The sequence below is a fragment of the Trachurus japonicus genome, chromosome 1 (assembly GCF_045865225.1).
Source record: "Trachurus japonicus isolate A0001 chromosome 1, Traja_1.0".
In the NCBI taxonomy this organism is placed as follows: Eukaryota; Metazoa; Chordata; class Actinopteri; order Carangiformes; family Carangidae; genus Trachurus; species Trachurus japonicus.
In genome coordinates, this window is record NC_140907.1 from 12,451,840 (window position 1) to 12,465,286 (window position 13,447).

Here is a 13,447-nt window from a genome sequence, read left to right on the forward strand (position 1 = left end):
GTTACTGACAAAGTGAGAAAAATGTGCGCCTGTAAGTGTGTTTGTGTGTATGTGCGATAAAATATACAGCGCAGGTGTGAAGAGCCATAATGATGGTGGCTGGTCTAGATTAGGAGCTGAGTGCAGCAGGTTTGGGAGCTCATACAGCCTTCAGCAGCACATTTTCACCTCCCGCACACACACATACTGTATACACTTATGCACACTAATACACACAAACAAACAAAAAACCCGGCATGCCCTTTAACCTAACACATGCAGTGGCAAGGAGTTCAGTTTTAAAATATACTATTAGGGATTTTACTTACACAACAATGAGTTATGATTGGATTTATGCTGTCGGGTGAATCATTTTTCAGTACTTGTTAATACACTTATGAGCATTAAAATTACAACATCCTTTTTTTCTGGCTCTGTTGCTCATTACCCTTAAATAAATCATTGACCTTACATTAAGTACATGGTGATGGAAAACACAATTTCCTGTATAATGCACAATGAATAACCCTTGATGTTACTGCTTGCTTAACATGGAGTAATGACCAAACTCAAGGTTTTTACAAAGAGTTTCATATTTTTTTTATAATGATACAATAAAAAAAATTCAATTTGTGAAAGTTAGATGAACTTAATTAAAGTAAAACAAGGATTTACTATCGTTAAAATACTTGTGGTTTGAAATGGTAAAACATTAGTGAGATAATGTATAGAACAACCGCTTATGGACCATGGACCCTGAAGACAGTGAAGGTGACTGTGCCTTAATGAACACTGCAACACTCTCACGGCCACACATCAAACTCTACACTGCCTGTCTCTACCAGCTCATCATCCACTCACTTCAGTCCATGTGGTAGTGGAACAGACACCTATCCAAGTCCCTAAGGACTCCTGAGGCAGAGGACGGGAGGGAGAAGCTGAGCGTGGATGATGGGACGCTCTTTTTAAACCACACACACATTTTGCTCTTTTCTCCCTCCTTGTTCCTATCTGTCTTCCTCCATGCATCATTCACCATCCTCCCTGCTTACTGCTCTCACTCCAATCTCTGTTTCCATTTCTCTCTCTCTACTGCACAGATCTCTGAGATTAGTTTATTTGTAAAGAAATTCAAAGTAACGCTTTGAGTGTGGCAAGGCTTTTACAAAAAATACACATATAAATAAATAAATAATTCACACCCCCTCAACATAAATCACAAGTGCAGCTGTGACAGCAAAGAGCACCCCGTCTGCTAATTGAGATCATGTACCTATTGCCCTATTTGCCTGGAGGAAATGACAAATTCAAATTGTCTGCTAAACAGCAGTGTGTAAATGTTGTACATGCAAAAAGCGGAACCTGTCTCTTCTCTCTCTTCGCTTTAATCTCCTTTGCCATTACATGTCAGAATATCTGTACATTTTGTTCTTCTGTAAAGAAATGATAAGGCAAAGAGAAATGCACTGACTTTAAATTGTCATTTTGAAGATACATCTACCAGCAGCAGCTTGTGTGTGTTTTATATTCTGATGGTGCTTTCATTTCTAATATCAAATGGAATTTAATGATGAAACAAAGGTAGTCAAGGTAGGCAAACATGCAGATTCACCCTTGACTGTGCAAAAACAACAGTATACCATATGTTTACTGAGACAATAAAAATGATGGTCCCATAGCTATGGTAATCCAAAACAACATACTGTGGATTAACAATTACTGCCTGTATGGATCTATTTGTGAAGGCTAACCTTAGATATTACAAGCTCACAGAGGAGCAGATGTACATGACTCACAAATGTCAACAAGGCATCATGGGGACTTGAGCTTCAAGAAAACTAAATTGTTAATCCACCTTTGGTTTGGTGTTTGGCAAAAAGAAGAAAGAACTTACTAAATAAATAAATGAAAACTCTAATGTAATATTCATAAGTATAATCCGATCCTCACTTTTTGCCAGAGCAAACAGTAATATTTTGGCCCCTCTTCATGTTGTAGCTCAGTGCGCCTTCATAACCATGGTTGTGAGGTTTAAACTATTAAGAATCACTTTAGTTTAGGTTCAGCTTGTGTTGAACTGGTTTGTGAAAATGCAACATAAAAGTGTTTAACATAATGAATGTTGCCTTGGAGTCTGAAAACACTGATCTATTGTGTGGAACACTGGTGTTAGTCTCTGTTGTCTGTCTTGTTGTATTTCCCTTTTGAAATTATTTTTTATTCAGCTATAACCTCATTTGTAATTAATGTTTGTCATTTTTATTGATTTTCCCATTGTTATTTTATGGCCCTTGTAACTCTGATGTAAAAATGCCCTAAGAATAAAGTCTCATTCCGTGCCCCCACTGATTGGTATCCAATCAGGATAAAAAAAAAAATTAAAAATAGTTGCTCACTTCGCACACTGCCAGTAAAAGTTTACCATCGTCCTGTGTGTGAGAGCACTGAAACAAATTAAAGACCACTAACAGTCTTATTGTTATTCTTCTACCATTCATCACTTTGTTGTTGTGTTTATTGGTCTGACGTGGTTCAGAATCAAAAGTGCACAAAGTTGATGCATGAAGTTAAACACAGAAATCTTTCCTCCTTGGAGTTTAGGTTTTTATACAAACGCTGCTATTTCACAATAAGCACTTGAGTTTGACACAAGTACTTTGTTAGTGGAGGCACAATCCAATGATGTGGAAATGCTATTCTGACTGTTGTTAGATCACTGATTCATCACTCCAGCGTGCAGGAGGAGCATTTTCAACAACATAAGCACATATCATAGCCAGTCATCATGCTAGCATGCAGAACAGCACACTACAAAGTGTTATGAATAGGCACTGTGTACTGAGCAGGTATAGAGGTGACAAACACACACACACACACACACACACACACACAATAGTCTCGTCCAGACCAGGAATTAGGTAGAATGATTGGTGAGTGACAAGTGAAATTGAATTTATCTGCAGTGAAAGCTCAAAGGACTGACCGACAGACACACACACACACACAAATTCAGACACACACAACCGTGAAAAGGCACAAACACACACACATCAGCATGAGCAATTGCTGAATAATTGCTGGCACACACACACACACACACACAAACGCGCACACACAGCTGTCTCTTCAAAAGCAAATCTCTTTTCCCCTCACACCATCACAATGAGAATTGCATCTGGCAATTCCAAACAAAACAAAAAAAACTTTGAGAAAGGCCTTCATTATGCTGCAGCCAGCCAGACGTGATTTGAATGGTGGCCATTGAAATGACAGTCCTGGAGCCATACACAAAGCAACTCCCTATAGCCAGTGAATTGAAAAATGATATAGAAGGGAAACGTAATTTTGCAAGTATGAGAGATTTTTGTTTCTTATCTTTAAGTTACACTTATATCAGCCACACAAAGAGACATTGAAGGTGTAATAGTATATAGCAAGTTTAAAGATATGCAAACATCCAACGATGCACATTGATGTCTTCGATTAAAAGGTAGCACTTAACATACTCAACATAAAACAAACAAAGTTACAGTCTTGTGGTGGTATGCCAAGTTGCCAGAAGTATGGTCACAATCCCCTTCCCTGAGTTACAGCAGTGAAATATCAGACCACTATCTTGGTGGTAGTAGCAAATATTCAATTCAATAAGAACTTTGACGGCTGAAGTGGAGAGAAGGGTCCCAAACAGCAGTAGAACATGGATCAGTCCCGAGAGGAGCGGCCCAATTTGAATGGTTAGTTTACAAACTGCAACAAACGAAGATACAGACTCTAGCTTTAAAATTATCACCCTTGCCTACCAAGCCCTAATTGGTCATACATCTTCCTATCTTTAAGAGCTCGTCTTACTAGAACACTCTACGCCCATGAAGCAGGCTTACTTGTGGTTCCTCGAGTTTCCACAGTGCATCATGGGAAGCAGAGCCTACAGCTATCATGCTCCTCTCCAGTGGAGTCTTCCTCCAGTTTAGGCCTGGGAGGCAGACATGTTTAAAGATAGGCTCAAAACTTTCCTGTTTGAGAAAGCTTACAGTTTGGACTGGTTCAGGTTTGCCTTGAATCCCTGTGTTGTTATGGGCCTAGACTGCCAGGGGGACTTCCCGTGATGCACCAAGCTTGTATCTCCTCCTCTCCCTCTCCATCTGCACACATTCATACCCCATTAATGCATGTTTCTAACTTGGGCCCTTCTCTCCTGTAGTTTTGTGCTTTCTCATCTCCTCTTGTTGCTTTCTGCAAGTAGTTCTATCTCTGGAGCTACAGTATTATTTGTCTTATAGTGAGACTATTATCACATTTGGCGATTTGGTAGACCAAGGTGCGCCGAGATAGGTGTGCCGGTGCAGCAGGGGGAGGTGTCGACGGATTCAGCTTGGTGCAGTGACAATTTTGTACCAAACGGTTGTGCCAAAGGTGCACCGAAAGGTCGCCAGCGCCAACCTAGTCTACTCTCTGCGCAAGGCAAAGCGCAGGCGGCGGCGCAGTGGTAGTTTGGCTGACCGGCGCACAGCGCGCACACATCACCAAAACCTCACAGGCAGGTTTCCAGAATGTCAGGCACATTTAAATGCAAGAAATAATCACAACAACCACTATTTAATGTAACTATTTGAATCAGCTCATACATTTATATCTATCTCTATCAATTGTCCCGTTGCATCTGATGACAAGTCAAAGGCTGTTGGCATGTGTAATGGAAACTCGACCTGACTGAATTAACACAGATGAAAAAAGCAGCCGCGGATGTGAGGGTGGATGACTGCATGTCGCTGCTGTGTTGACACTACGCACTGTGCCGTTGTGATGATCAGCTTTATTAATTTACTTATTAATTTATTTGTGGGCGAGCGGCAGCATCGTCACGCGGCCGTCAATGAAAAACTAAAAACAAACAAACTATCATCTCCATCAGCCTCGCCATCAGATAGTGAGCATATATTCGGTCCCTCCCATTTCAGAAAATTCAAAAGAAAACAGAAAAAGAGAGACGATCTGCAATGCATCCTTTATGAACAGCTGCTTCTGATTTCATTCCTGTTATGCATGGTGTTTGTTTATGCTGTGGGGTGTCTTTTTTGTTTTTTTTACACTGGGCAACAGTTCTCAGTCAGCGCAAACCTGGGTAACAAGAGGTCTGTTCGCGTGACCATATCCGGACACTGTGCACTTGGACCTCCCGGACCAGAACATCAGTTTCCTCCTACGTTTGGCCATCTAACACTGCTGTCTCCTTCAATGGTAAAGTGAAACTTGCACTGGGCCTCGCCTGCGGCGCATTAAAAGGCAAGGAGAGGAGCTCATTTGATTGGTGAAGATTTGACTCCCTTGTGTTAAACCCACTCCACGTCTTATGTCCTCCCTCGTTGCCACTTGTGCCGGTGGGAGGGACGGAGGCGGGTTTGCACCAGGCTGCGCCGGGCACAAAAATTGAAAAATTGTGCCTGGACACACCCTGTTGGCATGGCGCAGGCGAGGCGTAGCGTAGGTGTGCCGCACCTGTGCCTGGTCTATGAAATTAGAGCCCTGTGTCTCTATGAATAACATTACTAAGAGTACAGTCTAGACCTGCACTATAAAGCTGCCCTGACATAACTTATGTTACAATTTAGTGCCAGGTAAATAAAAATCACTTGATGTGACTCTTTGTTCTATGTTTTATTATCAGACTCCTAATTATTCTATCGCAGACTGATTATGAGCACACCACCCTGATCAGTGTACCAGTGTGGAAACAGCAGTATTTAAGCAAACACCACTATTCTAACTCTTGTGATCTTTTCTCCTCTCCTTTTTACAGCTTAATGCAGTCAAACACAGCTGTAAACATGCTTTGAAATGCTAATACAGCTGCTGTGTGACATTTTTGATGAGGCTTCCACAAAATATCACTGTGTGTGTGTGTGTGTGTGTGTGTGTGTGTGTGTGTGTGTGTGTGTGTGTGTGTATGTATGTGTGTGCATGGAGAATATATGGTCCTTTAACAAGTGCAGCAGCCAAAGTTTGGTCATATATTCTTCTGGGAACTCAATATGTGTTTGTTGTGATGAATTTAAGCTTAAATTGCCACTTGCATGGCTTTGTCATATGGAGCATGAAATGCCACTGTTTAACTGCTATCGACTGAAAGGATAGTTAAGGTCATTTGACGTGGGGTTGTCTGAGGTAGTCATGCATAGTCAGTTACTTGCAGCAGATTCAGATCAGCACGCTTTACTGTAGGTTTTGAGAGGCAGCAGCGAACATGGTACACCATGGTCTCTGTATTGGACGAACAGAAAACTGATGATATTCTAAGTTTAGCTTAACTGCAGGTAACACAGTGACTATGCATTAGTACCTCACCCAACCCCTTGTCAAATAACACAACAAACCATCCCTTTAATTTCAGAAGTTTAAGAGATAAACTGATGACCGACTCTCTCATGTTTCTTTAATGTTCGTATAACCTGCATGGGAGTCAGAAAAAAATAAGACTAAAGCAAAAACAGTTAGTTGGCCAGTGAAGATTTAAGAAAAAGATAATGTGCTCTGGTCAAACAAATCAAAGATAAGTGGTTTGAAAACTCAATTTGTTTGGCGTAGACATCTTTTCAGGAGAGCAACCTCATACCAACTGGTTAACGTTGTGCTGTCGAGCTAATACTTAGCTGTTCTGAACAAGCTGTAAGAGGGAAACATAGGTACTTCTATAAACCCACAACTGTGAGACAGCAGGTTCAGGTATGACCACTAAGCTCGAAGAGAAGAAATGAGGGATATAATGCAGGATGGCCTTTTATTGCATGGAAGAGTGGTCAAATATTTCAGCAAGGCAATGTCAGAGACTGATCGTCATTTTTTCCACCTAAATGCGGCAATGCAGGCTTCTGAAGCCAAGTGTGAAGTTACTATTTTCATTGAATATTACATGGCAATATTACAATAGTACATTTTATGTTAAATACATGATTGAAAAAGCAAAAACTGCATAAGAAGATACAATATGGGAGTGAAAATTCATGGGATGAACTAACGAGGCTCAAAATTCTGGTTGAGTTCAGGTGTAGAATGCACTTCATGGTCTCATGAGGTTTAATGTCAGCAATGATGGATAATCATGTACATCATGGTTCTTTGGTCCTTTCCCAAACTAAATTCCTCACCAATAAACATCACACTGTCTCTATTCCCACACAAAATCTGCCAGTGTGGATTTTAACTGATTTAGGACAAACATAATAAAGCAGTTCATCCTCTGAACGGGACGACATTCTATGTAAATGTGTCTAGATGAACTATAGCACATGGCTACACATCATTCTGTACAGTATGTTGACTCATAATCCGCTGACTTCCCCTCTGCGCGGCAGTAAAACAGACACCTCTCCACGTCTCTAAGGACCCCAGGGGCAGAGGACAGGAGGAAGAAGCTGAGAGTGGATCTTCAGATGCTATCTTTAGACCCCATACTTACTCAACCATTTCTCTTTTTTCCTACATTCATCACCATAATCGCCACCTCATGTCCTTCCATTCTCTAAACCTCAATAATAAACCAGTCTCTCTCCGCCCATACTGCTATTTTTGTCTTGGTTTGTTAACCACACTCACCTCTTTTAACCACATTCACCTCTTTTATGGCACATAAAAATGACTCACATTCAAACTTCACCAAGCAGCACTACTAGAGACTGGAGTAATAGCTCGGAAACTGAACAGATGGTGTTGCAGGACAACACATAGGGCTTTAAAATTTAAACAATTTTTATTTTAAAATCAGTCAGACAGCCGACAAAACAGAATCCAAGAGAGGTCATGTGGTTATCATTGTCCTTGTGTTGAAATTGAATTAAATAACCATTGCATATGCCAATTTTCATGTATTGTTTCCTTCTTACTCTTATTTATTAATTTCACTGCAACTAAAACAAACTGATCTGATTATATGCAACCTTTTCATGGTGGTAAATATATATTTTGGGTGAAATGTCATGCTACTCGTTGATTTTTCAGATAGATGATTGTCTTGGTATCATCTGCACATTTATTGCACCCATTGACGCTTTCACGTGTCGGTGTTCTTAGCTCACCCAGGTTGGCTGGTCCTTTAACCCCACTGGACGTTAAAGCACTTTTTGTTCTTCGGGCTCTGTACTTCCCTGAATTTAATTTGAAATAACAGTGTGTGGTGTGTTAAAGTGCTTGCTAAGGCTCAGGTTTAATTTGAATCGGTTTGAATCAATATCAGAGGGAGGTGTAGGAAGAGGTTTATAAAGAGACAGTGCCCAAATTGACTGCAGACAAGTCAAGAAAGCTCAGAAACAGTACCACAACATCTGGAACAACGGTCTGGAGAGTGACGACACAATAATCAAAGTAACTGGAAAGTGGGAGGCCAAGCCATCACCTCAGCTGTTGTTGGTGGTGCTGTTTTGGCTTCTGTCATCTGTTGTTATGCCATCTCTAAGAATCATTGTTGTTGCCTGTCAAGAGGCTCTTGAATAGATTTTTTTTGTTTGTTTTTGATTTTTCTCCACACCATTACACTGCATTGCATGTTATCAAAAAGTTAATGAGTAAACAAGTGAACAACGCAGACAAATAAAATGTTTTGAACTTACGGTTATATCCTACATGTAAACAGTACACAAAATAATTGACATCATCTCTATGTGCCAAAGTCTCTAGCAATCAGTGGTGATCAGTCACCATGCAGTGGGTGTAAATGCCAGATTTTTATGTGTGAATGAAAATTGCATGGGCCTGCCTTATTGTTTCATGTATCACACTTACTCATTTATAATAAAACAGCTTCTCTACTTAACTTCTGTACTTCTGTTCATGGACTTTTTCCCCCCTGCCTGCCTTTATAAGTCCTGCTATCTCTTGATCTCTCATACTGTGTCTGTTTTTCACACACTCGTATACAGCCTATGATATATCCTCCTGCTTTTATGCTTAGTGCTGGCTGCCTTCCCTCAGGCATATTCTTTAGCTGTCTTTATTACCCCCCCACTCCCTTTTCCCCACCACTCTTATTTTCTGAAGTTGCTTATTGAAACATAAGGCATGATGTGGGGAGACTTCACCAGGGGTTTGCAGGGGTCACACTGTGCCTCAAGAAACCATACTGTGATAGTGTATGTGCAAATGAGTCCTGGGGCGCTCAGGGATGGATGCTATACTGCAACATGTGGATGACATGCTCAGAAAAACCGAGTTGAAAAGAAACATACGGTCACACACTGTGGCAAATGCTGACAAGAGATACATGAAAAAAAAAATGTTATTGCTTAAAAGTCTTACCATTTTGCATCATTTGTACGACTGTTCAGTGTTCATGGTATTTAAACAGAATTTTTTTCTGGACAGCCAACAGTGGGTGTTTATGTTTATTTTTGTGTTATTTAAAGACAACTGAAAGTTACTTCTTTGGCATTTTACAATCAAAACCATTATGTCTCAAAAAATGAGAGCAGTAATCTAAGAAAATGTTCGTATTAGATATACTGTAGTCATGGTTTCTAAAAAAGGCTTGACAGAAAAGTAAGAAACGGAAAACTTCTGTGGCCCTAAATCAGAGCTCTTCAACCATGTTGTTCAGGGGCCACATTTCCCGAAAGAGTTCCTTGAGCTTCTTTCATTATGTTTGTACATTTGATACAAAATGACACCACATTTGCAAAATTCTTACTTTGCAGCATTGCAAAAGTAATCTAATTATTAACCATGAAGGGAAATAAATTAGCTTCCTTTAAGTCATCAGGCCAAGTGGTTGATACAATTTTCTGTGCAACACAAGCTGCAACATCAACAATAGTAAACACACAGTTTTCCACATCACATCATGTCGACTACATGGCGTATAATTCTGCTGCTTAATTCTGGCATCTCTTACAAAGCTACATCACAGTGTGAATTATGCGACAAAGAGCCAACCAACACAAGGGATCAAGGAGAATACAAAAGTTCAACATTAACTGAACTTGCCTGTGCATTTGATGCCACACATCAGGATACCATTAGGATTTTAACGGTACAATAACTTTTACCGATACTGCTCATCAATCTCATACTTTAAGAGTTTTCTTATTGATCCTGTACTTTGACTGTTCCCTTATTGATCTGGTACTTTAACAGATCGTTATTGCTGCTTATTGTTGTTAAGGGCAAAACAAACAGGAAGAACTAACATTTGTTTATTTTTTTAATATGAAGCCTCATTCTTCAATCAACATTCAGACTCTTGGACGCCATTTTTCCTTTGCAGTAATTTACCAGCAGCCCCCCGCATCACTAAACCCTCTGTTCTGAGTGATTTGAACCTGAAACAGAATTTCTGAAGACATGTTCACATGATGCTCTATTTCACCAATTTGAATGAGACTGGAAAATATAATATGCAGAACTGTGTTTTGTTCTTGCAGCATTAAAATATTAAATTATTTGTGTTCCCTCCAGAAACTTGAATGTGCACACAAATTCAGCATTTAGGTCAGGTCAAAACTTAATGTTTCTAAATGGTTTGTCCCATTTCAGTCTAAAAGCTGCAAAATGATGTGTGAAAATGATGTAATGTTAATTTAACATTCAACATTTAATATGTGAATAAATATATTCATTAAGAGTGGGTATGGGCGGACACACACACACTCGTTGCTGTTGATTTTATCATCACTCTCATGTTGCAGCACATTATAGCAAACCTTTTAAATCCCCTCTTACAGCTTACTCTCATAAAATCTGATGTAAAACCAAAACCATATAATATCCTGGCATTTTAATGACACACACACACACACACACACACACAGAGACACGCCTCTTACCGGGGTGAAGTTCATGACTTTGAGGATCCAGATGGTCAGCGCCAGGTTGACGATCATGGTAACGAGAAGCAGGAGGATGAAGAAGTACAAGCATCTCTTCCTCCAGCCATAGATTCCCACTGCTGGGTAAACCTGGGCACCACACACTGATGTCCCCCGTTGGTGCAGCGGGTTGGGCTGAGCTGCAAGGATATACTGCTCCTGGGTCATCTGAAAGACACGCAAACATGGCAAATACACATAAGGATCACTTGTTTTTATGAGCACTAAGATCTGAAAATTTATGTTGATGAACTCATCTCCTTAACGGTGTGAATCCGTTTAGAGTGAAAACCTCATCTGAAATTTATACAACATGAATTGAGAGACAGAAAAAATCGTCAACTGATGTTAGTTGAGTGACTCATCCCTTTAACATATTCCTCTGCCTGTTTTTCCTTACTTTTTTTTCTTACAAGTTTCTCATTTTGGAGTGAAAATCTCCATTCGTTCAGCTCTGCACAGAAGCTGAACGAGCATAAAAGTAAAGACTTTAAGGAGAAAGAGGAAGAAAGACGATAGAGGTGGCATGTTTATTCCTTCCTTTTCCCATCCATGCAGTGCAGGCAAAGATAGAGACGAGAGAGAGAGAGGAGAAAATGAACTTTTGGGGTTTTGGTCATTGCGGAGGGAAGGATGGAAACACCACTAAACAGCTGAAGATAAAGAGGAGTAGCAGAACATGAGTGAATTGAAGAGAGGAAGCATGAGAGATTGAAGGAGAGAGTAAGTGTGAGAGCAGGAGTGAGTGTGCGAAAGAGAGACCAAAGCATGATAAAAATAAGATAGAGGTGCAGCAGTGACGTGGAGAGATAGCACAGCATCAAATAGTAAGAGATAGAAAGAGAGGATGGAGAGAGAGACAGTAAGGGAATGAGAGAGAGGGCAGATAAGACAGCAGAGGAGGACAGAGTCCATTAGTTGTAGTGGTGCAGGAGGAGTCATTGGTGACAAGAGATATGGACACTGGCTGCAAGGCACTACTATCTCTACTATCTCTGACTCTAACTCTCTCAAAGAGTCTTTACCTCGCTCTCTCTGCCTCAAATTCTCCATCTCTCTCTCCCCTTAATTCACTTCCTATCTCACTTCGGCACCTCTCTCTCTCTTTATCAGTCTCTCACTCTCTCTCTGTCTCACACACACACATTATGTCTTTACTTGCTGAGACTGCATGACCTTAACACCTCAGCGGCTGTTGATTTTTTTTCCTCCCTCCCTGCAATATTTTTTTCTCCATATACTCACACATGATGATAGCAACAAGCCTTGATGGAAAACAAAAATGCTGACTCGTGGCTTGCCTGCAGCATAAAAAATAAGAAAGTCAAAAATGGCCTTTCACGTTTTGTTGGGTTTTCAGTATAAGAGTCTCAGGAATAAATATCAGCCTATAATCTGTATCTCCACAGGGGTTCTGTTTTGTATACACAACAAGCAATGGCCTACTCAGCTGCTGATAATAGGAGATTTTTTTTGTGCGCATATTGTGATAATATATACTTTCACTGCAGATGCTGAAGGACTTGAAGGACCTTTAAATCCCCCATCTGAAGCGTAAAATGACTCATATGGGACTGAAAAGCAACTTAAACTGACTGTAAAAAGCGGTAATCTCATTTCAACAACACCAGTATGACCAGTCCTAAAGTGCGATGGTGTGTTACAGAATCCAACAGCGGTATGTTGTCTTTACACTCCTGGAGCCATTTTTCAGTTGAATTAACTGAGTTACTCAGTGACTGAACTCTGATAAAAGAGAGGAAAAAGAAAACAAATCCATGCGGAAATGCATTCAAGATGCAATGAAGAGGTAATCAAGCAAATTATCTCCAAAGGTGCACAGAAATACATTGGGTTGTATTAACTATGAAGCATAAATTCAACGTGTAGCAAATTCATTAAAAGTTTAGCACAGCAAATTATTAAAAGTGGATAACAAGAAACAGACTGTGTTTGCTTCAGATTTGAAGGAGGCCATGAAAAGACATATTGTAATCTGCTTTTTTTTTGGCAAAAGAAGGATGAAGCTACTTGTAATGTGCATACAAAATATGCAATAAAGGTTTTGTGTAAATGTAATCCAACTAATTTATATCTAGGCACAGACTGGATATGAGACACATATTAATGCCAAGTGGAGAGAGGGCTTAATGTTTGTCAAGTGGGCTAATGGATTAATGATGTTTTGTCTCTTCAAAGTGGGGAAATTAGGGTGTCTTGCAATGGTCTCAGCTCGTTGATCTGTTTCATTTTATGGGTGCATCTGCTCAGTCTGCAGATACAATGCACATAAATTAATAGCAGGGTATTGCTATGGAATATGGATTTGGGGTGGCCTTCTGATCATTACCTCAGTATTCAGCATCCATATCATTGAATCAATAGCTGAGTGTGTATACCTGTGTGCAGTTATGCCAGCTGTGTGTGTGATGGAGTTTTCTGTGGTGCCTGCAAATCCTAATCATTTTTCTTCCTGCATGAACTGTATGAAGAGGCAGAAATCTATAGATGCACACACCTACCTGGGCATATGTCTATGGAGCTGTCTGTGTGTGTGAGAGAGTATTCCGTGTGTGTGTGTGTATATGTATATGTATATGTATATAATTTTTTCACCC

The 13,447-nt window shown here is 40.1% G+C and overlaps 1 protein-coding gene across 1 annotated transcript in view; it reads right to left on the minus strand.

Moving 5' to 3' along the window:
* Window positions 1–13,447, minus strand: part of LOC146991466 (zeta-sarcoglycan-like) — a 373,318-nt gene that overhangs the window by 150,120 nt on the left and 209,751 nt on the right. The window contains exon 2 of the mRNA XM_085773280.1: window positions 10,788–10,997. Within this exon, the coding sequence (XP_085629406.1) occupies window positions 10,788–10,997 (210 nt within the window). The remainder of the gene's footprint in view (window positions 1–10,787; window positions 10,998–13,447) is intronic.